At 45.2% G+C, this 25,673-nt stretch overlaps 1 protein-coding gene across 3 annotated transcripts in view; it reads right to left on the bottom strand.

Annotated features, from left to right (window-relative positions):
* ATP11A (ATPase phospholipid transporting 11A) overlaps nucleotides 1-25,673 on the bottom strand; it is a 912,970-nt gene that overhangs the window by 178,468 nt on the left and 708,829 nt on the right. For all 3 annotated transcript variants that reach the window (XM_078657659.1, XM_078657658.1, XM_078657657.1), the window contains exons 18-19: nucleotides 8,439-8,620; nucleotides 7,070-7,321 (exon numbers count right to left, since the gene is read on the bottom strand). In XM_078657659.1, the coding sequence (XP_078513785.1) occupies nucleotides 7,070-7,321; nucleotides 8,439-8,620 (434 nt within the window). The remainder of the gene's footprint in view (nucleotides 1-7,069; nucleotides 7,322-8,438; nucleotides 8,621-25,673) is intronic.

The following is a 25,673-nucleotide window of genomic DNA, read 5'->3' as shown; positions in this document are numbered from 1 at the left end:
TCGCTGGGAGCAGTCAGGACAAGCAGTGCTGAAGTCGGGAGAGGCCCACGGGATTCGGGAGCAGTGCGGAAAGCGCACGCATGCACCAATGTTAACCAATGGTGCGTAAAAGTTGTAAAGTTAAAGTTTAAGGACACTTCCGCTGAACCTAGAGGAACAAAACTTAAGACACAGACCCTAGACGTGTGCACCAGTGTGGGAACACCGGCGGAGCAAAGTTACCTCACCCACAGGAAGCGGGTGCACAAGGTCGAAGTGGCGTCGGGTTTTGACACGCAGGCTCTTGGTGCTTGAAGCTGAAAGGGCTGCAGGCGGGGTGAAAGAGAAGTGTCCGGTGGAGTCCAAGGGTGGACTCGAGTCGAAAAGTACCTGAAAGCAGAGGGGACAGAGTCTGGGTCACTCAGCAGTGACCAGGGTGGAACCAGGATGGAACCAGGCAATGTCGGGCGCAATCAGGTCGCTGTCGAGGTGCTTCTCTCCGCTGTCACGTGGGCTCTGGGGCATCTACGACGTCCAGGAGCAGGTCACGATCTGTCCCACGCAGGCTCTCGCCGTCGGCGCTGTCGGCTTCAGGATTGGAGCAAACAACACTTGGCAAAAGCAATCCACGCGGAACCGGGAGATTGCTTCTCACTCGAACCAGGAAGGTCAGAGTGGGGGCTCCTTTTCAGGGGAGCTGGTGCAGATCTGGAGCAACCAGATTCACAAGTTGGTTTCAAGTTTTCGTCGGCACAGGGGCCACTAGCCGGCTGGCAAGTGACCGGGCCAACGCGTTGAGCCAAAAGTAGCAGAAGGGCCCCACGCAGCACTCGATGAGTGTAGAGGGGTGAGCTTCGGTGCAAAAGTGGCTCAGGGTGGGGGCTTCTCAAACCCCGGTGTACAGCTTCGAGGGTCACTCGTGGGCTGCACGGTCAGCGTCTCGTGGTCAATTCAAGATGGCGTGCCCCACGCTTCCGGTCGCCTCCACGGGTCTCAGCTCTGCAGGGACTGTGGATCGGGCTGTTGGAAGGCAGGCAAGCTTGATCTCGTCGATCTCTGTCGCTCGAGTTCCGGCGGGAACTGCAACAAAGTAGACGTCGAGGGCTGGATGGTGCCTGCTGGTGCAGGGTGGTCACTCCTTGACCACAAGGGAGATTCTTCGGGCTTCCACGTTGAGTAGGAGGTCCAAGGGTCCAGAGTTTCGTTTCTTATGTTTCTTTCAGGAAATCTAAAGTGCATTGGCACTGCTCCCACTCTTATTCGAATCTGGGGGGCGTGATTACCTGCTAGGTCCCCCCCTATGGGTGGGACCCAGGAAGTGGGTGGATACACCCCCTTCCTTTGATCCAGGCCGCCCTGGCACGAGGGCTGGAGTGCCCCAGAACCGGTTTGGCCGGATTATGCAAGGGGCAGCCTTGTGCGCCCCAGGCAGTGTCTGGTTTCTTTCAAACCTCCCTGCTACAATCCACTATCTCCTGTCTGGAGGGTGGTGACACCCTCCTGCGACAGGAAACCCTTTGTCCAGGCCCCATTTGGCTGAGTTTCGGTCAGCTGCAGGGGTCCAGACTCTTGTCTGTGGCAGAGGCATCCATTTTGTGGATCTAAGGTCTTTTTAGAAATTAACCGCATTTAAGTAAAGCAACATGTCTTATCCCTCTAGAGGGGTGGAATGCTATCCCCGTCGCCAGAACTGGCGAGGGGATAGTATTCCAAATCGTATGACACCTTACACGACATGTTTTGATAAAGCCAAACCAAAGTTGCTATATAACCGCGAGGATTATAAGGCACTTAAGAGTATATGGTATGGCATTATCCTGAAACAGCTTAGGGAGTTGTTCCCGACAGCTGCAGACAGGCTCAGCTCATGCTAGAGCTCCATCTCACATGAAACCACGCACTCTGCCTCCAGGATTGATGAGGCCTTCCATAGGAGTGGCTCACAGGTTAATATGTGTCCAGATATAGGTTTAGATATAGGTATACTATATCTAAGCAAGGGGTGATTACACCACCTTACCCCAGCTGAGTGATCAGCCAGTTGTGTCAATTTAAGAACCAGCCAGGGGTGGCAAAAGATATGCTGCAGCCCCTGGTAGGCCTTGGTGGCCCCTATGCCCTGGGCACCTATAGTGCATTATACAGGGGCTGACAAGGAGTCCATTTCCAATTGTGGTATGTGCCTATAGCACATGTATCATTAATTTAGTGAGAGAACAGCAGGCTGGGGGTCTGATCAGCAGGCCCACAGCCTCAGTAGTCGAAAACCAGTGAAGCAAAAAGCAAAAATTTGGGGTGACCATAGGATAGCAGACCCTACTCTCCTACAAACGCCAACATGGAAATCCTTGTTTTGGGCAATATTAACCTCATCAAACCTGTAGCTTATTTAATCAACGGAAACAGTCATCGTGGCCATCAGTGATTTCAATCATCTTGTGTTGCAAGCCACTGGAGTTTGAAAGTTGTGAAATTTGATACAAATGAAACAAACACTGGCAATCAGCCTTGCTTTGCCAAAGCTTCTTGCTTGACTCTATTGTCTTTGCCAATGCCTACTAAATTGAACCGACAATAGCAAAGCCAATAGCAGTTTCCAGATAGCTTGTGTATTTTCTAGACTTCCAAGATGCCCATCATATCGCATGTAGACAAACTTTGTGGGCATCTTGACATTTTAGAAGCTGACCCATTCGACCGTTTGGCAACATTGTGTGAATCAACTTGTCGGCCATCTTCCATGTGTAAAAAACATTTAAGATGGTCCCCTTATTGCACCATACCACATTGAATTGTTTTGCTTTACTGCTATGTTGTGAAAACATTAGATTATCTTTACTGATAAAGTTTTTCTTGAAGTTATCAGTACTATAGTCTGAGGGCAGAGCCTGTAAGAATAGTGTAAACTTTCAGATTAGTATGTTGGAACCTGCATGTCTTTAACTAGACTGGTAGGTCTGGCATGTGAGCCGGTACCATCTGACTAGCTATAAGGATAGCATCTCTGTATACTGACTGAAATTAGTTACTCCACCCTATCTCCTACAAGTAGATTCCCTGTCATATTAAGGTATTGACAATTTACTGAGAAGGGATGAGTTGGGAATATGAAAGGTAGTTGAAGGAAGAACTGAGGAAAGATATACTACATCTTGAATTATGAAAGGAGGATGTCATATTGTACACTCAGTATATCTGAAGTGCTCTAAAATATTTGGCTTTTGATACCATTATTAGAGAAACTGGACTGAACAGTGCATAATTTGTCTTTAGTTCATTGTTACTAACTTTTTTTGGCACAGACTTGTTTAGCACACCATGAAAGTGTTGAAACATTTCAGGCATTCTCCTTCAATACTTCTAGTAAAATCTATGGCATTTAGCTACTGTGTATTAAAATTGAGACTTAACATGTTCAAAATCATCAACTTGTTACATTGTTTGCGGGAGGGGTACTGGAGTCGAGAACCTGCATCATACTAGTGGAAAGCTAATTATTTGCATTCCATTTACATAAAATCTTCGCCAGCGGCCAAGTTTTCTTTTTGGGGGTGGGAGGAGGGTGGGTGAAGTGAAACACTGCCAAAAAACATCTACTGAAGTCAGACTTGTTTAGAAAGCCTCAAAGTATATTTGAATATTTCATGAGTGTCCCCTCCAATGACATTTTAAGGCATGGGCAAAGTGGGCAATTGGCCAGGGCCTCCACCTTCCAAAGGCCACCATGGGAAAGGATACTTTCTTTCTCTCATCACTATTTCTGTATGTCAACCCCTATCCCCTCTGCCTACAACTGTCTCTGTGCCCAATGTCATCTAAGGGAGTTTAGGGCCCTTGGCAAGGCATAGATCAACTGTTTTTGATTCAATCCAATTTCTAAAAGTTTGTTTAGCATCAAGTGACAATGGGTAAGAACATTTAAAGTTGGTCCAAACAGGGGCCCCCAAATCTTGTCTTGCCCAGGGCCCCATAAATCCTTAAAACGACATTGCTTGAGAACTGACTGCATTACCTATTACTTTTTAACCAGTACTTTTTGACAACTGCTACAAGCAGTTTAAAGTCTATTCCAGACCTCCCCCAACAATCTATCATAGTACATACTGTACAAAGTTTGTCATTGCTTAAGTCTTGAAGCATAGTGAGTACTGTATAGCCTTTTAAACTAGTGTTTTTTATCCTTGTGTACTAATCCAAATGGCAAATGTTCTGCTGCATGAACAGGACCCGCTGCTCTTTTTGCATGGATTAGTGTCCAACAGCTAATATGTGCTAACTCTAGACCCCTGAAACCATGCACCATTTCCATCAAAAGGCAGTAGCTCGCAACACAATACCTGAAGGTGGAGTTGCACAATGCATCAAAGCCTGTTTCACTTCTCCCCAGGTAGTTCACTATGGTAAATGCATTACAAGGCATACTATACTTGCAATGTGTTTATCTTTGCTTAAACCGTACATTGCAACCATTGTTGTACAGCCTTCTGCCACGGCCTTGAAGTTAGCACCTGTGAGATGTTGGGCACTAAAAGCATTACCTTTGGAGGACTGGAATATACTTGTTACAATTCACTATTCCACCTTCGCATACTGTCTTTGGACAACCATATGTAAAATACACAGCTTGGCCCCATATTTAAATAAATGTCTCAAGTGGTAGAAACTCCTGAAGACTTCATGAAGAGGTCTTGGAAATAGCTTATTTGTGACGCTAGCTTATAGGTGCAATTTGGGTCCTATAATAAAAACCATCCAGGGCTATTTTTGGCTCAGAGTTCAGCCTTGCTCTGATCCATCCATGGACGAATTTCATCACACTCTTTCAGAGTGATTCATGCATATTGGAATGGCTATGTTGCTGATGGTCACAGACACAAGCAGAGGCCTTTTCATTGTAACCAGGCTTTACATCCCTTTCTTAAGAAAACTCAACATTGTGCAACAAACGTTCTGGTACAGAGTGGACATGAATACAATTGAAAAGGCAGAGGGAGGGTTTGTTCTAGCACTTTCATTCCCACCCTTCAAAGGAAATAACATGTTTAAGTTAGGACACCAATGTTGAAATTAAGTCCAACATTGGACTTGTCGAGTTAGACATGTTGGTCAGCTACACGCTTCATTGTAGTGCAGGTGTGCTATTGTGTAATTAATTTTATTTTTTCCTTAAAAGTGATATAGTGTTCATTTGTGCAGGCTACTTTTCACCCCTCTATAAGTAATAGAACTGTAATGGGGGTACAAGGCACTGGGCCAGATATATTAACGAGTAGGTAGGTAAAAGATTTGCATTGCTTTCTATACACCGTGTTCTGTTCACCCGCTGCACACTGAGATGCTCATCCCAGTGCACCTTTCACTATCCCCTTGCGCTGTACATTACATACTTCCTAGCACCTGACACTGCTCCCCACTCTGCACCTTGTTCTGTTCGTCCCTTGACGCTGCGCGGATTTGCTAAATTCCCACTCTGAGCTGCTCCCTGCTTGTACTCTGCACTACAACACCCCCCATGGATGATCGAAATTCGACCTCCAACTCATCCAAACATACCACTAAACTTAATTAACATACAGCACAAGAAAACCATAGATAGCAGCACACCAGCTCACATAGATCAAATACAACATGTAGAGCAGCAGTGCAAATATACCTGCATGTGGAAAGTAAACACCTGCTACAGTTTTCCATGTACTACCTCTTCTTTGTGTTACATTTTCAAACATTTTTCAGCAAAACATATGTCAATGCCATTTCTCTCCCACTGGCATAGCCACCAGCAATCTAATAATCTTGGGGACAGTCAGCCACAAGGACCCTGTTCTTTCCAAGGTCCTGGTAGAGGACCTAAGAGAAAGCTGTATACTTTTTATCATCACTATTACACTGATCAGGATTTGAATAAACTCTTTCAGTTTGCGTCCCACAAGACATGCAAACTCTATAGGACATGCAGACTCCTAACTCTGGATCTATTATCTGTGCCCCATCCTTGTTTTCTGAACACTATATGTGGTGAAACACACAATCCTGAAAGCCAACGTCTTCCTTGAATTTGTAACATGTTCAACTGAAGCTTCCAAGAAGTCTCCTTCTTCCCCCCAAAATATATTTTTCTTGATGCCCCTCCCCCATCTCCAGATGCTGGGCTCTCCATTTCACTTTCTACTGATTTTACACTGTTCCATAAGTCACATATTGGTCTGGAGTTGGTCCTCCAGGGACTCCATGATCGTATAGTTCTCTTTCATCAATGACCCAAGCCAATAAATGCAATTTGCCAGTCATTACCACCTAGTATTTGCTTCCTTGGCCAGAAAAGAAATAAGCTCACAGCTTACTTTATTAAGTTGACTAGTCTCAGTACTCAATCTGCAGGTCTGAAAAATCGTCGTGTAATGTGTTCTACGTTTTCATTCGTGGGAGCCTAACATCTGCTGTAACTAATGAACCAGAAGCCCCTTTGTCGCTCACCCTTTCTGCAGCCAGTGGTACCACTGAACTCTTAGCTTTCCCAGCACCTACTGCAGTGCCAATTCAACCACACCGTACTTTGTTGTAGATGTTTTCATCCCTTTCTCTCTCTTTCTTTTTGGGTGCATACCCACTCATAGGTTCCTAACACCAAAACAAGTAAGCGACCCGGAACCCAAGGTGTGGGACAGCTGCCAGTGCCAACATTACTGATAAGGCTTACCATGGTACTGAGAGCCAATGCGTTTCTCCTGGTCATCGTTTTGGCTGCATGCACAGGAGGATAAAGGAGAGTGTAAGGCGTGGTACTCCCCCTAACACTTTCACCCACAAGCAGGGTATGAAAGCGGAGACTGTCAAGGCACTGTTTATACCTGTAATTAAAAGGACCTACGATAGGATTTTAGGAGCCAAGTAAAAAGGTGATTTTTTGTCGCATCCTCTCCTTTTTATTAGGCCCTATTTGAGCTTTCTAGGTACAATCTAGTGTTCAAGATACCATAACTGGCTGGATGCACTATGCATACAAGCTCTCTACATTAACTACACTTCTCCTACATTTGAGGAACACCTGCTGTGATTTTCTGATATTGGAAGCTTAAAACGAGATACATACCCTGAGAAGTTGTCCCTGGGCAAGCTGTCGCTGTGCCTCAGGACAGTTTTTCTTAGCTCAAAGAGAACGTCATGCAAACTCTGCTCTTCTAATTTCTTTGTTGTCAGCTCAAGGAGTTGTGTGCTTCTTCTAAAAAGTTTGCAGGCGTAGCACGTGGCGGCAGCAGTCTCCATTTTGTCTCCCGTCAGGACCCAAACTTTCATGCCAGCCTTCTGAAGAGCTTCAATTGTGTCAGCAGCTTTTTCCTGCAATCTGACAACCGTTTTGGGAAATAAGAATCAAGACTGTGGTTAGTGAAATCAAGGAGGTCTGAATATCAAAGCTTATACAGAATGTGTTATGTTATGTTATGTTAGCCTCCACTTATAAAGCGCACAGCTACTCGGAAGTGTCCCGGCGCGTGTGTAGAAGGAGGATCCTCAATGTAAACAAGCATTGGCAAAGCTAATTGGTTTGGGCATTGGCAAGCCTGGCATTCTGTTTTCAATATAATTCTCGTTTTGAAAATATAGGCCATAGGCATTACAAGTGTAAGAATAATAACAAGTAAAACGTCCTCTGGGTAGAGCTGGTGTGCCTATATTAAAAAATGTAAGCCAAAATGACTCAATACATAAAGAAATAAAAACATGCAATTAAATTAGAAAACCGAATTCAGGAACGAGAACAGGAGTTGGTATGTGCTGTGGATAAAAGTGAGAAAGCAACTCTACAAGTTTCTCTTCATGCCTTAAAAAATGGAACTTGAAGAAGTAGTGGTAGATAAGCTAAGAAAGAGGTGGCAGGCAAGCAAAATCACACATTTTGAGTATAGAAAGTGCTGTGGGAAACTGCTAGCCTGGAAAGCCAAGATGGAGCAAGTAAGGAGCTCCATAAGTTGTGAACATTCAGGTAGACTTCTTACAAGATGCGAGGAAATTGAGGAAGCTTTCTACAAATATGTTGGGGAGTTATATCAAGAAGAGATGGTGGTTACCGAGGAAGAGGTCAAGGCATGGCTAGACCAGGACTTTCCCCCTAGTATTAGTGACTGTAGCAGACTGTACTAAATAGTGATATAACATCTATGGAGGTTTAGAACTCACTTAGGGCGGGGAAGTTGGGTAAAGCAGCAGGACCGGACGGGTTGCCGACAGAAATATACAAATTATTACAGGACGTCCTACTGCCATTTATGACTAAGTTATTTGCAGACCTTTTTCTGAAAGGTGCAGAAATGCCCACTTCCTGAAATGAGTAAGGAGTTTTAAAATTCAATCTAAAGGAATCCAGGCCACCGACACACCTGGCTTAGCAAAGGTATAACATACTGCATCTAGTCACAACTGCCAGGATATCTGCTCCAAATATAATGAATAAAATACTTCACCTGTCTTCAACAGCGGTAGCACCAAGTAGAATAAGGTCCTGCTCTACTTGTTCATAGGCCTCGGCCAATTTTTTCTCCCGTTCCTGGAGCGACAATTTTGCTGTCTGCAGAATTTTAGACGCCTTTTCGTATTCTTCCGGCGTGAATTTCTTATATGCAACACACAAAGTTCTCAGTCCTTCCTAAAGTGGAAAGTAACAGTTTTCATAACTAAAGGTCATTTGCAATGTACATGTACCTGACATTCAACAAAGTCTAGACATATGGAACTGTGTTAAAACTATTCAAAGGCTCAGCTTACACATAATCATAATTAAAGTAGATCATTCTATGTTCTTTTAAAGTCACTAATTGCCTCCATCTTTGTTGAAAGGAGGATACATGCACACATTTCCCCATCCTATACTACCTACTAAGCCCAACGGTATATTTTCATTACATTTATATCTAGTGAACGAACTACAATTCTACGCTTTCTCTTTGCTGGTTTTATTTTATTTTTTATTTTTTGTGCAGAAGCTATGGCGTGCCCTTGAGCCTTATTTTGGTCTTCTGTCAACACAAATACAGTCAATTCGAACTGATTTCGACAATAAGTTTCCATGCGTTTTAATGTGCAAAGTTCAGGACTGAATGTTTCAGTTCAGCATTAAATAACATTAAATAATCAGTGAACTATGATGCGGAGGGTCTGAAATTAATTCCTCCAAATAAAGCAATGTTTATTTTTCTGTCATTTAATCATTTGCTTTTAATTTCTATTTACACTTTACTGAAGAGTACTTTCTGTGGCCAGTATAAAAAATATGAAAGGTGTGCTATTTAATTATATACAGTAACTTTTTTAAGGGTGATATTATTTCCATTTGTTACTGCCTTTTTCATTTGTTAACTTTCCTATAGTTCTTTTCAGCGCATACTTATTAAATGAAATTTGAAATGAACATGGAATATATCCTCACTTAGAGATATGGGGTCAATTGGTTCATACACATACAAAGGGGCTAGGGTATTTCCTCCCTAGTCATTGAGGGAGTACACTGGAACCCCAAGATTTGGGATCTGCAATGTGGTCCGACATTGCATAGGTTAAGAGGGGGTACTCAAGAAATAGGTTCCCTTTTCTCCTAGAGATTGTACAGGTATGTTGTGGGTTCCAGCTCCCTCGTCTCTGACACCCAGCTTGCCTAACAGTTACAGGGAACCTCTGGAAAGAGTCATTTAATGCCATAGCTATTTTTTCATATGTACGCTGATGACACCCCAGTTAATTCTGCAGGAGGGTGCTCGCTCAGAAACTACTGACAGATTTTGCAATTGTGTAAAGACCTCGGTACCTGGATGGAATCTACCCGGCTTAAATTAACACACAACACATAAGTGAAGGTAGCAAAGTCATAGGTTTATAATTTGGGAGAGGCATGCTTTTTTGGCCAAACCAATAAGAGGTTTTGTCCAATGCCAATTCAGGTCGTGCGCAACTGGGGATTAAGGCAGACTGTCACACTCCTGGTACCTTAATTCAAAGCTTTCTCTTATTCTTTTTTTTTTTTTTAAGTTTCAGCTGATAAACTTAGGACTACCTTTCCTCTAAAAGTTCTCTCACTAGTGCCACAGCACTGATTGGTTTAACCCTCGACTATGGGCAACAGGTGTTGGTTTGGTCTAAACAAAGGTACATTAGCACAGCTTCACATCAATCAAAGTTCTGCAGCGAGACTACTTCAGAATATTCAGCAGGAAACTACACTGGCTGCTTATCCAGGACAATCCACATGTTCCCCTATGTCTTAGGAGGTAAACTCAGCAGATGCACTAGAAAGGACTCACGCTGCTTGACCAATCTGCTGCTCCAGGCCACTCTGCTCCAGAGAGTCAGAAAAGTGGGCCATGCACTCTTGGTTATTGCTTTTAAACTGGTCTTCAACTCTGCATGCCCTAATAAAACCTCACTCAATTCCAGAGAAACGCTAGACCTGACTGTTAACCAATGTGTTGAGACTACTTTTTCCACCGACAAAAGCGTGCCCACTCCATTGCCAAGAAACAGTTTTGGTGACTGCTCTGCACTTTACAAATGACAAAATAAAAAAATAAACAACAAAACAGACTTATTAGACAACACCCGCGTCAAGTTACCTTCCTATAATTTCCTTTACCAAGATGCAAAAGATAGACACTCCCATCTCGGATTCCCCCAAAGAAGCAAAGAAAAAGAGAGCCCATGCTATTCTCTGGTAAAATGCTGGCTCAGCGAGTTAGGTCGTTACTGATTACACCTACTGTGATCTGAAGGCTGCAAGTTCAAACAAGTGAATACCAAATAAGACTTTCATCTTCCCGAGGTTAAAATATTGAGTACTACTCAATTGCGATAGAGAATCTACCAGAAAGATTATTATCACAGGTAAGTAACTTTTTATTCTGATGAATACTTCTACCTGCAGTTTCCTCACCTGTGGACCAAATTCCACAGCAATACCTTACGTATATGGAGGGTTGATGATAATTAAACCAGGAGGTTACGTTAGGAAAACCTAGTGAAGTAACCAACTCTTCACACCGCCAAATACAGACAGTAGAGTTATGCATATGTGTGTAGAGAGGCCCACGTTGCTGCCTTACAAATATCTGCTATTGGAACGCCCCACGTAAGTGCAGAAGTGATAGATTTGGCTCTGGTGGAAGGAGAGCGGATCCCCTCAGGTGGCTTTTTCTAGGCCAAGGTGCAGCAAGTTTTAATACAGACGATGATCCATCGTGATGGAGTCCTTTTCTGAATAGCCTTTCCCTTTTTGGCCCCAGTGTAGTCAATGAAGAGCAGATCATCCAGCCTGTGCTACTTAGTACGGTCTAGGTAGAAGTTGACCACCCGACTAGGATCTAACGATGCAACCGTTCTTCCTCTTTCGTGGGATGAGGGAGACAGTAAAATGTCGGAAGAGTGATGGAATGGGCAAGATGGAAGGGAGTGACTACCTTAGAAGTAAAGCAGCCCTGGGCCGCAACACAACCTTATCTGGGAAGAAGGTAGTGAAAGGAGGATGACAGCTCAGGGCTTACATCTCACTGACCCTCCTAGCAGACATTATCGCAAAAACACAGCCTTGAGAGTGAACATACAAAGGGTACAACAGTGAAAGGGCGCAAACTGATTCCCTATTAAGAATGTAAGAGCTACATTTAAGTCCATTGAAGAACCACAAAGGAAGTGGGAGGAAAAAGGTTGATCAGGCCCTGAGGAAATGCACGACAGCAGGGAACGTAAACATGGATGGCTGATCTGACAGACAGAGGAAAGCAGGCTAGGGGTCTAGATAAACCTTCACAGTGCCAATGGCACACCCCCTCTGAGTAAAGGAAAGCGCAAAACGTAGCACATGGTATAATCTGGCATGTAAGGGATCCACACCATTGTCCGCAACCCAGGCAACAAAATGAGCCCATCTGCCGTATTAGGCCGACTTGGTGAAGAGGGCGACACACAGACAAGATCACGTCTACCACCTCTGGTGGCAGCTGAAAATAGTTCAGGTTCCCTGCTCAATCTCCAAGCAAGTAGGGTGGAGATCTTTGAGAGTGAGGTGAAATATCAGTCCCTCCAAATTAGAGAGAAGGTCCGACCTGATAGGAAGGTGAATCTTTCTTGAATCAACACATGCAGTATTGTATCAGAAGATCAACTATCCCCCCCATTGCACGCGTATAATCTTTTCTCAGTTTTCACCCTCACTGATGGTCACTTCAGTAAATGATTAGCCCCTGGCCGTTGTTTGCCTTCCTTTAAAATAAGCACCGGTACTCCAACCGCCAATATGCAGGACAGGAGAGACCTTGATTCAAGTGGAGAGCAAGCACCAATTGTAAGTTTTGACATCAGCACTTTTGTATAACTAAAGGCACTACATGCGCCCGTCTAGCGCGATTGCTCGTGTATTGTGTACTCTTTTGTTTACGGTCTCTTAATAGTAACTCTTTCTTTAGGAGCGTAACTTTTCCGCCTCCCCTAGCACCTATGGGACCTCATAAATGAGTTGTGGGTATTTATCGTTTTTGAGCCACATCGGCTCAGGACACAACAACGGTTAGCAATATTTGCCATGTAAAATGAACAAGGGGTGCTTTCTTAGACCTGCCTAGTTCATATACAGTATTATTACTGAGTTATCAAGCTGCTGCTGAAAATCACGCATCAGAGCATAAAAAGTTTTGTAAGTCCCTTAAGACCTGGCTATTTTAACCTCTCTTACTCCCAGATATCTTCTTCTGTCTGTTCCTGATTCTCGGCAAAGCGCTATGAGACGCTCGGGTGATATATGCGCTCAACAAGAAACAGTACATAGACATAGACTGAACAGGTTAGAATGGATGTTTACGGCTGACTGATAATGCATTTTTACGGGGCTATGAAATTTTAAATTACATTTATAAAGATCACAGGCCTTACAACGTCTCCACTATGGGCATCTTACTAACGGCAAACTAGAATTTTATCAGTTCTTTTTTTGGGGGGCAATACCCCATATCCATAGCAAGATTAACCTACCACATGAATGTTTCTAATAGTGACAAACTGGTTTTGCTGAGCTTCTCTCTGTCCACAAGAGGTCTTCTAATTGTAAACCTACTGATGTCCTCACTGCATATTACGCTATACATACACAATGGGTATAATCTGTTTGATATGCACTGAATGAGTGTCACAACATCCGGGTCTCAAAGCTACAGGGTAGCAGATGAACATTATATTTAGACCAATAAAACTGATTATATCTGTGCTTTACTGTTCCTTTCTGTTCCTCTGGTGGACATTGCATTTTTCTACATCTACACTGAGAGAACATGACGGACGCATTTGACCAAGGGATCATGTCCCTTCTGACCTACGAAAGGAATTCAAGAAACCTTACAGCCCTGACAAAAGCCACTGACCTTGACAGGGGCAAGTAGTTGACCATATGCTTAAGTATATGTGGGGAATATCTAGCTCTTTCCCATACACATTTTCTTTTCTTTAAATCCTACCCCCTCTCCCTTCTTTTAATAAATTCCACTATCTATGTGACAGGAGTTAATTTTAGAACACAGAATCTAGGTCACAGATCCCACACTTGTCTGTGGTGTTTGAGACACCCTCGTGGTGAAGGACAGACCCGATGATTATGTCAGTTACGCCAATGGGGATAACATGAGACCCCTCGATGTGATACTGTTTTTTCCCACTCCTTTCGAAGTCTGTTGATACTCTGTTGGGAAGCTGAATTGGACACCTTCTTTCCTGCCCTTTTCTCTCCACCTTTTGATATTTTGAGTGCATAGAACCCACCACAAATCGCAAGTACTTCCAATAAGACCGCAGAATAGGAAGTGGAAGTAAGCATCCTGCAGGTCTTGGAACACCATCCAGTCTCCAAGCTCCACCGCTAGTAAAATTTAGGCTAGGGTTTTCCATTTTGAGACAAAAAGTTCCGGCTCCTGAGATCCTGATGGGATGCAGACAGCTGTCCTTTTAAGGCAGCAGAAAGTAACATGATTAACACCATTGGTCCTTTTCCATCACTGGCACTACCTCCACTGGTCCTTTGAGAAGGAGAGCCGCCACCTTCTGCTGCAGAATGGCCAAATGGTCAGAAGGCCGAGAGGAGGGAGGAGGAGGGATGGGAGAAAGAACCTGGAGGAAGGAGAGGGAGTAAATGTTTTCTACAATTTGTAACACCCACTAGTCCAAAGTGATGTTCTTACAGGCCAGCGGAAAATGTGACACCCTTCCTCCCACAGGCTCTGTGGCTCTGTTTGGGGTTGAAGAAGTAAAATAGGCGTGCTTTCCTTGGGGTGCAGGAGAGGAGGAGGAGAAAGAAAGGGAGGAAGGCTGCAAGGTAGATCCCGGCCTTTTCCTCTTTCACGGTTATGATGCTACTGTTGTTGCAGGAGTGACAGTGGGTACTGGCATGGACAAAAAGAAAACTCTTTCAAAGCCTTAAAAGTCACGAAACGATCTGTAATCTTTTGCAGATGGAGGCAGCAGACCTAGGGATCTGGTGATATCCTTGCAGGTCTAAAATCTCTTAAGCACAAAATTGGTCTTGTTCCTGAGGAGTCCAGAGACATCAAATGGAAGATCCATAAAATTAGCTTGGACGTCTGAAGAGAAATTTGAGGTCATTGCACTGAGATGGAAATGCCCATCGCTCAGCCTCCCAAGTCTGTAGAGTCCAATCGCGATAAGGAAGAGCTCCGGCTTCAAGGATCCTGTTGTAGATGGAGACTGATTAGGTGACCAACCTTGACACTGCTTCTGGTCCTTCTTCTTATGTTTTTGCCTCTTCTTACCAGATGATGTCGATGGATAACAGGAGCAATTAGGTCGTTTATGGTGACACCCGTCATTCTTTCCCTGGGCCATAAACAATTTGGCCTCGCTCTCCTTAATGGCCTTTGGGTTCATACTAATGTATGAGGAACATGAAGTAGTGTTGTGATCAGATACCAAACACCACAAACAGATGGCATGGGGATCTGTAATGGATGTGTGTCCCTTACAATCCCTGCAGCCCTGCAGGGTTTGAACCCAGACTTCTTTGGTGGGGATACATCTTTTGGTACTGTGTATTCAAGTTTATTAGGTAAAGATTTTCCACAGGTGAAGCTCTGGGTCCACGTTTAATGTATTAAAAAAAGGCCTGATGTCAGTAGGCCAGGGCAGGCCCTTTATGGCCTTAGTGGTGTTACTCGATGTCCGAATTCAGCTCCCCCTTTTGGCAACTTTGTCGCTTGAAAATGTCTGAATCCAGTATGACACCTAGGTTTGTTCTACAGGTGAGAGATGTGCAGGTATAAAATGTCCATCGGAACCACACCTGTTATCACTTGGAAATACAAAAACTGGTGGCAGTTGGTTCTATATAAACAATCACTGACAAAGCCAATAGATCTCGATTTCCAAAGAGTGAGTTACTGGCTTTACCAATGCTGGTACTGCACTGGCCTCGAATGGGTGTTATAATATAGAAAAGCCATTGCAAGATGGTCACGGATGTGTGCTGAGACACAGCAGTTGCTTTTTAGGTCGAGCCTATGGGAGCGCGCATGCGCTGCATAGGAAATCGACCTCGTGGAATCACTTCAGCTTTCTTTAAAGCGTGTGCATGTTGTGCTCACACGCTATTGGCCTTTGCGTCTGGCTTCAGTATGCAATTGGCTAAAGGTATGTAGGTGTCCCAGCTTCTTTTCAAAGGTTTAGTCCCAAAGCGTTTTGCTCTCTGGAGCCAGCAGCGGCGCGCAGGGGCCATCAGTTTTATGTCAGGTTTCCTTGGCGCTTTCATTAGAAGGTGCGTCCCCAACTAGGTTTGGAACTCGAAGCTTTTTTAAATTGCAAAGCAAGTACTTCTTTTCACCAGCTCATCTCCATTAACCTCTGCTTTTCACTGTCGCACGCTTTCAGTTGGACCTAAACACTGTCAAACTACAAGAGAATTGTTTAAACCTGCTGGTCTTAAGTAAACTTTCTTGGGGGGAAACGCCAAACTGCAGAGCATGTATCCTTTTGTGTGCACATAAACATCACTCATGTGAAAAATAAATGTTGTCTCTTAAGTCGTAGCACTGGCTGTCTCATTTCACAAAATTATTTTCCCGGAAAACCAGTTTCCGTGCTTCGTCTGTGTTATAGATGTGAAAACATTGCACTGAGTTGGAATGTCGCGTCCGTGTTCAATGATTTATAGTAACAGTACAATTATATTTACCTTGTGACCCAGATATATTTCCTCTTAGACTGCCATTGTGTGATCAACTAAAGTGCGGTGCATTCGGAAAAGCTAAACGTACTTTTTTCCATTCCTCATTATGTATGTAAGAGATGTTGTATTGACATGTATATTTGAGCGCGGAACAGTGTAATTCTTCAAGTGAACACTAGATGGCTCTAGTGTTCTGAACTTCCAAACGGAAAATGCTACTCGGTTTCGTGCGCCAGTTGATGGGAGACCTGCACATCTTATGGCTACGCAAATAAACCCGATGGCTCATCCGGACTCTGACCTGCAGCAGGCAGCGAAAAGAGCAGTAGCGACCAAAGCTACATTCTAATTGGGATTATTATGTTTGACCATGCCGTTAATTATCACTTGAAGTCAAGGTGTACTTATAAAAGGTAATTACGCATTGTGCCTAAGCACACTCACTAGTTTGAACGTGTGGCACTCCGGTCGCAGGTTTTAAATTTTGACAAAAGTTGATACCATCCTTAATTTCGTTCTCAGGTGTAGAGACAGTCTAGTTTATGCACGTCACGTCGGCGACGTGACGTGTGGGCGGCACCAGCGGCTGCGCGCGGAGAGGGGCGTGCAAGGGCGCGAAGAGCGCGAAAGGAGCAGAGAGAGCCGGCAGAAGGAGCAGAGGCTCGGCGCTCTTTGGGGGTTGTCAAATAATAAAAAGCAGTTAATCAAGACTGGCTCCAGAGTGCTTATTGGTGTGTGCCTGCATCATTACAATGGCGACGAGGGTGGGATGAAGACCCCCCAGCAAGGCAGGACCACCAACCCTACCCCAAGACAGCAAGGAGAGCCCCAGAGGCACCAGGACCACCACACAAGGCGCAGACAAGCAGGAACATCCTGGTGCTGAACAACAGGTACCCCAAAGAGCGTGGCAGAGCCAGACACACCGGAAGGTGCGGCGCAGAGGAGTGAAACAGGGGGGACAGACCCCAGGAACCAGGACAAAGGGCACCGACCCACACAATAAACCGCAGGACCAGAGAACGCGCGCTGGAGAACTCACAGGGAACTGAGGGGGCCGACACAGATAGTCCCCGAGCCCAAGCAAGCGAAGAAGAACAGGACGACACACCAGGGAGTCCCCGCAGCCGAGGAGGAACATTAACTGCGGTAAAGAGAGAGAAGATGAGCGCGCAAACAGGTTACGCGACGGCACCGGTACAGTTTTTACCTCGCCCAGGGGAACCCCTCATGAAATGGGAGGACTGGAGAGAGTACATAGACAATTTCATAGGTGTCCTGGAAGATGAGAACGAAGAAGTGTTCAAACCCCAGAGGAAGAAGCGCATCTTGCTACTGAACCTAGGCCCAGAAGGTCTTCGGATTTACAAGAGCTTAGTCCCGAAACAGAGAACAGCCACAGACGATGATGTGTACGCACATGCACTCGACGACCTCAATGAACATTTCAGACCGGCAGTGTGCGTGTCGGTGGACAGGTTTAATTTTCAACAGAGGAAGCAGAGGCAAGGAGAAACGGTGGAGGAGTACGTGGCGGCACTGAAACGGCTGGCAGCTACGTGCAGGTACGCCAACTGGGAAGAAGAGTTCATCAAGGACCAGGTGGTGATGCACACCACGTGCACGAATGTGCAGGACAAGCTATGGGCCAGTGGAGACACCACACTGAAAGAGGTGTTAGTCATCGTAAAAAGAGCGGATTTAGCACGTTGATGTGCTGAAGTGACGAAAAAAGAAATGGCGTCCAGCACGATGGTGAACAAGGTAGATGAAGAAGGGCCTCGCAGAGAGTATCAGAACAGGAAACCAATGGACAGAGGGCCCAACAAGTGGCAAAGCAACACAAGCACGTCAGGGAAACAAGCAGGGGGCATCAGGAAGCCTTGCTACAGGTGTGGGAGCTGGTCGCACGAGGCACATGATCGGAAGTGCCCCGCATTCCGCGCAAAGTGCACGTACTGTGGAATAATTGGCCACTACGAGAAGGTTTGCAGGAAGAAGGCCTCCAAGAGCATGGTGAGATGTGTGGGTCAAAGCAACGACGATCCGGACGACGATACAGAGCCAGAAGAAGTCACCGTGATTTACATTGAGGACCAGGTACTAAGCACAGAGGGCAAAGTCCTGGGCAGAGAAGGAAGACGTACGATGAAACCAGTCTTGGAAATGGCTAAAGGCGGTGTCAAGATCAACGTGGTGGCAGATACAGGATCACCCTTCACCATCATCCAGAGAGCAGTATGGGAGGAGAAATTTGCACCACGTCTCGGCCCGGAGCTAGAAAAACTAGACATCCGCCCAGTCACGTACAACGGAGACCGCATACCAATGGCGGGATTCAGACCCTTGACCTTCGAATTTCGTGGCCGGTCGGCACACTGCAAACTCTATGTATCGGAGAGAGGACCGTCGGTCTTAGGATGGCTAGATCAAGGCGACCTGGGCATCAAGCTGGATCCGGGAGGCAAGGAGCAAATACTTCTGACGGACCAGGTAACAGTGCCAAGTCTGGACAAATGGAGAAGCGAATATCCCAAAGTATTTGGAGGCACTGTAGGGAAGCTGGAAAAATTCGCCCACAAAATCATTCTGAAGGAGGACGCCGTCCCGGTGGCCCACAAAGCAAGGAACGTCCCGTTGGCGGTAAGAGAAGCGGTAAGAGAAGAACTCCAAGACTTGGAAAAGAAGGGGATCATAGAACCCATCACGTGCGCTGAGTGGCTGGCGCCCTTAGTAGTGGTTAAGAAACCCAACGGAAAGGTCCGGTTGTGCGTCGACCTGAGAGAACTGAATAAAAACATTGTGGTGGAAAGGTTCCCCTTGCCCAGGATAGAGGAGATGCTGGCCAACACCAGGGGGATTAAGTGGTACTCAACCATAGACTTGACCTCCGCGTACCATCAAATAGCTCTGCACCCGGACAGCCGCAAGCTAACATCCTTCATCACCCCGTTTGGGTGCTATCAGTTCCGCCGGATGCCATTCGGCTTAGCTTCGGCAGCGGCGGTGTTTCAGAAGATGATGCACCAATTATTCAAGGACATCACTGAAGTCCAATACTTTCAAGATGACATCTTGGTGATGGGAAGAGACATACCAGACCACGACATGAAGTTGGCAAAAGTATTGAAGATCCTAGAAGGGAAAGGACTCACGGCCGAATGGTCCAAATGCCGAATAGGGATGAACTCGGTAACCTACCTGGGGCATGAGATAGGAGCGCAGGGTGTAACTCCTAAAGCAGAAAATGTCAGGGCGATCTGTGAAGCACCATCCCCCACCACCAAGGAAGAGGTCAGGTCATTCCTGGGAATGGCAGAGTATTACGGGAAATTTGTGCAGCACTTTGCCTCAAAGACTCATTACATGAGACAGCTCACAAAAGAAATTCTAGTGGTCAGAAGACACACAAAGGGAATTCGAGATCATCAAAAAGGAAGTGGCTGGAGCTATACCTCTCCAAGGATTCGACCCTCAAGGCAAAACCGTCCTAACCACAGATGCCAGCGACAAGGGACTGGGTGCTGTTCTCATGCAAGACCGAGGGCAAGGACAGTTGGAAACGATCAGCTTCGCCTCGCGCACACTGAGTGAAACAGAGAAAAAATACAGTGTGATAGAGAAGGAGATGCTGGCGGTGGTGTGGGCCACCACGCGGTTCCGACAATTCCTGTGGGGCACCAGGTTTCAGTTGCGGACTGACCACAAACCGTTACTGAGAGTGCTGACATCGAGTGGCCATGCAGAGGCCACGCCCCGCATATCAAAAATGTCGCTAAAACTTCTTGAATTCAGGTATGATGTGGAACATATACCAGGCAGCAAAAACAAGGTCGCGGACTACTTGAGCCGAGCGGCAGCCATGGAACCAGGTGAGGAAGACAAGGCCGGTACAGAAGAATGGGTGGCACTAATGGAGGATCACGAAAGAGTCATCAGCCTTCAAGAATGGACACAGGCGTATGAGGAAGACCAGACCTTGGTAGAGGTGAAAACATACATCACCCAAGGTTGGCCGGACAAGAGACACGTCCAGAGAGAACTCAATCCATACTTCGAAGTAAGGGAGGAACTATCATTGGATAATCAAGGAATATTCGTGTATAGAGGTGAGAAAGTTATCCCCCCGACAAGCATCATACCCAGATTGCTGGACATGCTACACGAAGGGCACCTAGGCATTGGTAAACTCAAACTGCGCTCCAAGCAAGACTATTGGTGGCCAGGGATGGACATAAGAGCAGAACGGCACGTAAGGGAGTGCGCGAGGTGCCAAGGTGCGGACAAGACACTCAAACCACTGCGCCCAGCATTGGGTACATTTGAAACACCAAGAAACCCATTGGAAGAGCTGTCAGTTGACATCTTAGGCCCGATCCTAGACACGCAAGGAGTCCAGAAGTACGTGTGTGTCCTCGTCGACAAATTTTCGAAATGGCCAGAAGTAAAGATAGAGGAAGCTATGGACACTGAGACAATAGTAAAGTTCCTGGCAGACACCTTCGTGAGGGAAGGCATACCCAAGTCCATCCTCAGTGACAATGGGCCACAATTCCGATCGGAAAAATGGGACAACTTCATGAAAAGAAATGGCATCCTGGCGAAGCACACTTCCATTTACCACCCGGCGGGAAACGGCCAGGTTGAACGCTTCAATAGAGTGGTGATGGGATCGATCCAAGCGGCCATCTCGGACAACAAAGACTGGGAGAAGGACATATGGCACATGTTATGGGCATACAGGATCACTCCCACAGGCACTGGCTATAGCCCCTTTCAGTTACTGCGCGGCAGGGAACCATTCACTCAGGACAACCGAGTGTGGAAGGAAAAAACGATAGTAAGCGAGTGGTCCCCTGCAGTAGTGCGTGCCAACATAGAGAAAGCTCAGGCAGTATACACAAGACATTACAACGAGCGGAGGAACGTGCGTGACACTGAGCTCAAGGAAGGAGAATGGGTGAGAGTAAAGCTGCCCACACTACAAAGAAAGGGAGAGAGCAAATACAGCAAGCCCATGCAGGTGAAGGAAATTAAGGGCAGAGCGGCCAGATTGAGTGACGGTAACATATGGTCACAGGACCGCATGGCTAAATGCAATAAGATCCTAACTTGGGACTATGGAGGAGCAGAAGAAGAAGAAGAAGAAAACGAGCCCGGGAAACAGGAACACCAGGAGAATGAAATTGCCCTGAGGGGAGGAGAACAACGACAAGGTGAAGCAAGGAGCATCGAGCAGGAGATGAGAGTGGATGAGAATGGCGGTGACAGAAATGGACAAGGAGAAGCAAGAGAGAGCAGAAGAGACGGCGAGGAAGAGAACCTCACCACCCCAGTAAGACAGACTCGGAGTGGCAGAGCAGTGGTGAAGCCCAAGAGGTTCAGAGACTATGACCTGAGCGACGGACTGTAAGTTATAAATGTTTGTGTGGAAAAAAGGGAGATATGTAGAGACAGTCTAGTTTATGCATGTCACGTCGGCGACGTGACGTGTGGGCGGCACCAGCGGCTGCGCGCGGAGAGGGGCGTGCAAGGGCGCGAAGAGCGCGAAAGGAGCAGAGAGAGCCGGCAGAAGGAGCAGAGGCTCGGCGCTCTTTGGGGGTTGTCAAATAATAAAAAGCAGTTAATCAAGACTGGCTCCAGAGTGCTTATTGGTGTGTGCCTGCATCATTACATCAGGTACTACAATGTCTAAGGAACCTTCGTTAATACTCATTTGTCTCTTTGAACACCAAGTCTGCTCGACATAAGATTACTAATTCCACCTCTCTTCCGTTTATGAGGCTGAATAAAGCGTTGTAGAAAATGTGCAAAAATAAAACGGGCTAAGAAGCCTCAACCTCAGCCCTGCCGCTCCTAATCCTCTAGGTGCCGAGCTCGCTTTCCTTCCTGTAGGAGGTCACTTGAATATTGTGAGTACGCACCCTGACAACAGTTCTAAAGAGCAAACATCGAAATATGTGTGCGAGTACTAAGGTGTTTTCTGCAAACTGCCGCTCCTAGCATAGCTCTTAGTGCTCGCGGGACAGCCTTGTCTAGGCGCTTTACATAACGGTAGTTACTGATACCTAATTAAATGGCATAGCTAATAGGTCTCGCCTTTGGGACCTTATAAGTGTTTAGTTATCCAGCACAATATTCTTGGTGCAACAACATCAACTGTTGCATGGCTAAACACTTATAAGGTCCCAAAGGCGAGACCTATTGGCTATGCCAATGCTTGTTTAAATTATGGTTCCAACATGGCCAATTGTCATTTCAGAACAGTAAATTTAAATATATAAATAGCATGTGGGAGAGTGAGAAGAAAGAATTGAACAGCCCAGTAGAAGTATACAGCTGCAGAGACTTTACAGAAAAATCACATTCAAAATCATGACTTGGTTGGTGGAGGTGCAGAGAGCAACAAACGAGAACAAAAGTGGCCCATTAGCTGCGTGCAGCTGCTGGGCCCCGATAGGATAAAAAAAATAGGAAAAAATAAAAACCAGAGATGGGGTTGGAAGAGCAAATGAAGAAGTATGGGTGGTCTGCACTGAGGAATATATAAAAAGTGTTGAGTAGAATGCGTGAATTATTCTCAACCACTGTTTTATTATTCGGGCCGCATCCCAGTCCATTGATCTTTTTTCAGCTTCACCTGCTAAAATTAAGACTACATTTTTGGCCTTCCCCGATCCTGCTCTGTTTCCGGCACTCTGAAAACACTGCACTGGCTGCCGGTCAGAGCAAGAATCCAATTCAAAGTGTTGTGCTTGGCCTTCAAGATCCTAAAGGGCATGGCCCCTCAAACTCTTACGGGTCTTCTGTCCTGGTATGTCCCCACCCGACATCTGAGATCCTTGGGCCAAGCTCTTTCTATTACTCCGCGATACAAGTTGTGTCGTATCGGTGGTCGTTCCTTCCGGGTTAAAGCGGCCGAACTCTGGAACTCGCTCCCAGTGGAGATTCGGTTGCTGCAAGACCTTTTTTCCTTCCGTAAGGCGATAAAAACTTTCCTGTTTTAAGCTTTAATTCCTTTTTTAGTTGTTGTGTTTCCTGTGGTTGTTGTGTGTTACCTTGACATGCGCCGGGACGCCCCTTGGCTGGGGCAGCTGTGCGCAGTACAAATTCACGTAACATAACATAACATAACATTTTAATAGGAACAGTCCAGCCAAACTGCCATGCCAAGCTCCCTCTGAGCCAAATCACAAGCATCCCCAAATCGGTTTCAGCATACTTGGGCCTCATCAGTAGGGTGCAGCTTGGTTCCAGTGGCACAATGAGTACTGAACCCATGTCTGGGTCTACCCATTTCACTTAGGGTGCCAAACTGAGGAATGCAAAACGTGATGAGTGGAATGCTTGATTTAATCTCAGCTACTGGCAATTATTTACTGCTCCATCCCAGTGCATTGTTTTTTCCACCAAGGCACCTCAGACAGGATTCAGTCTTGGTCCTTCTCCAATAAGAACTGCTCAGGTCAAATTGCAGAAAGCGGGGTAAGAGGGTTCCAAAATGTTCAAGAAAGCATTCACACAAGAGAGACAAGAAAAAATCATACAGACTTCCACAGAGTGGTGAAAGAAAAAGAAAAAAGTAGTTTCAAGATTGTGAGAAGTAGAAGGTTACAACTGATAAAGTCAGAAGCACAGTAAAACAGCCATGCTCCAGGAGAGGGACACACGCAAGATGAGAAAATATCGGCATCAAATTAAAAACAAAGAAATTAGATTGTCAAGAAAAGCAACCAAATAGAATCAATGGGGTGACACAAAGTCCACTTTAATCTATTGCACACAATAGGTCTTCAAAAGCAATTAGCTAAAAGATGTCTGCAGGCGAGACATGCACAATCATTTATAAAGCTAATAGGTCAGGCTTGCATTTTGAGTCTGGACTAAACATTAAAGAAAGTCTACTGAAGTTATAAACATAACAAACAAAACATTGCTTTAAGTATACATCTATGAGCGAAAGAATTTAATGTGTGATGATTCTGTGTACTTTTGAGGTGTAAAAGAATCCCCCATGCACCGCAATGGAAGCACCCAATAGGAAACCAAGTGATGCACCAAACAACCAATAACATGATATGAGAGATCCTTTAGTCTTCTGATTCTTCTAGGTGGAGCCAAAGTCATCTTTACCTATCTTTCAAAAAGTTAACAGTGAGTGTTGCAAACAGCAATGCAGTCAAGTCAGCCTTAACAATCAGAAACACTGTAAAACAAACTCCAGGGAAGGGACAAACAAGAAGAGGAAGGAAAGCCATAAATTAAGAAGCAAAGAAATGAGATAGTCCAGAATGCAAACCTGTAATAATCAATAGGCTTACCTAAAACCAACTCTACGCATTGTACGGTATTGTACCGAGTAGACTGGGTAGTCATTTCAACTACTTTTTCCTCTTTGATTCCTGATACTTCTAATATTGAATTTATGAAGGGCCAAATAGTGTTTTTATGCTTCTGAGCAGGAAACAATGCACGTTTTGGAGTGCATTCTTGCCCTTATTTGTAAGTAGACATGGTTTTGTGCTTACATTGCATGCTATTGATCAAAGAGATCATGTAATAACTCTGGAAAGCCTTCCCCTTCGTCCTAATTTTTCAACCAAACGAAGCCTCAAAAACCAGGTTCGTCAGTTGAGCCACCTCAAAAAAACTGCAACACTTAGAAATATGTTAATCACTAGTAGCATTATACTGGATAATTTATAGAGAGCTTCATGCGGATGACATTGTGCTGCTGAGTCAAACCCCAATAGTCCTGCAACGAAGCTAAAACGCTCTAAAAACGACCTGGATTGTCAAGGGTTAGAGCTAAACCTAAATAAAACAAATGTGGTGCGTCTGATCGATACCAAATTTAAGACATTCACTTGGTTTATAGAAGGCAAGAAGGTTGAGGTGGCAACCACATATAAATATTTAGGCAGTAGCTTGGAGTGCCATGTGACCTTCAAGCATTATGTGGCAGTCCTTCAAGCAAAAGCACCGTCATTAACCTTTGGCTTCAAAATATTGAAAAAGAAATTGCACTGTCCGTCCTTTAGCCATTTGTTAACTATAATGTCAGCACAGTTAATGCCAAGAGTGGCCTATGGATCGGTAATCGAGCATGGACGGGAAATATTCACATTCAACATGATCCAAACGAGGGTGTATAAATCAGTGTTTTCAATACCAAATGAGTTTTACTAGCGCAGGTTCGACTGGAGTTTGGCTTAAAAAAATCAATTGAAAGTAAGGGCACTTTTGCCAAAATGTGCAGGAGATTTTACACCTCAAAAAGTGTCTCAATTAACAATGGCCTAAAATCGAGGGGCAACAGAGCAACAACCAAAAAGGTTCTTGAGGAGAATATCTAAGCCAGGTAATCGAGGTGTTCAGGAATTGTGGGCCATCAGTATAGGAAAAGATCAGCAAAAAAAACGCCCTCGCAGTAAGAACACAAACATGGACAGTGATTAACTCATATCAAAGCTTGAGTCCTCAGGAATATCTATCT

Source organism: Lissotriton helveticus, chromosome 8 (assembly GCF_964261635.1).
Source record: "Lissotriton helveticus chromosome 8, aLisHel1.1, whole genome shotgun sequence".
Classification (NCBI taxonomy): domain Eukaryota; kingdom Metazoa; phylum Chordata; class Amphibia; order Caudata; family Salamandridae; genus Lissotriton; species Lissotriton helveticus.
Note: the sequence above shows the minus strand (reverse complement) of the source record. Positions and strands in the feature narration are given on the sequence as shown.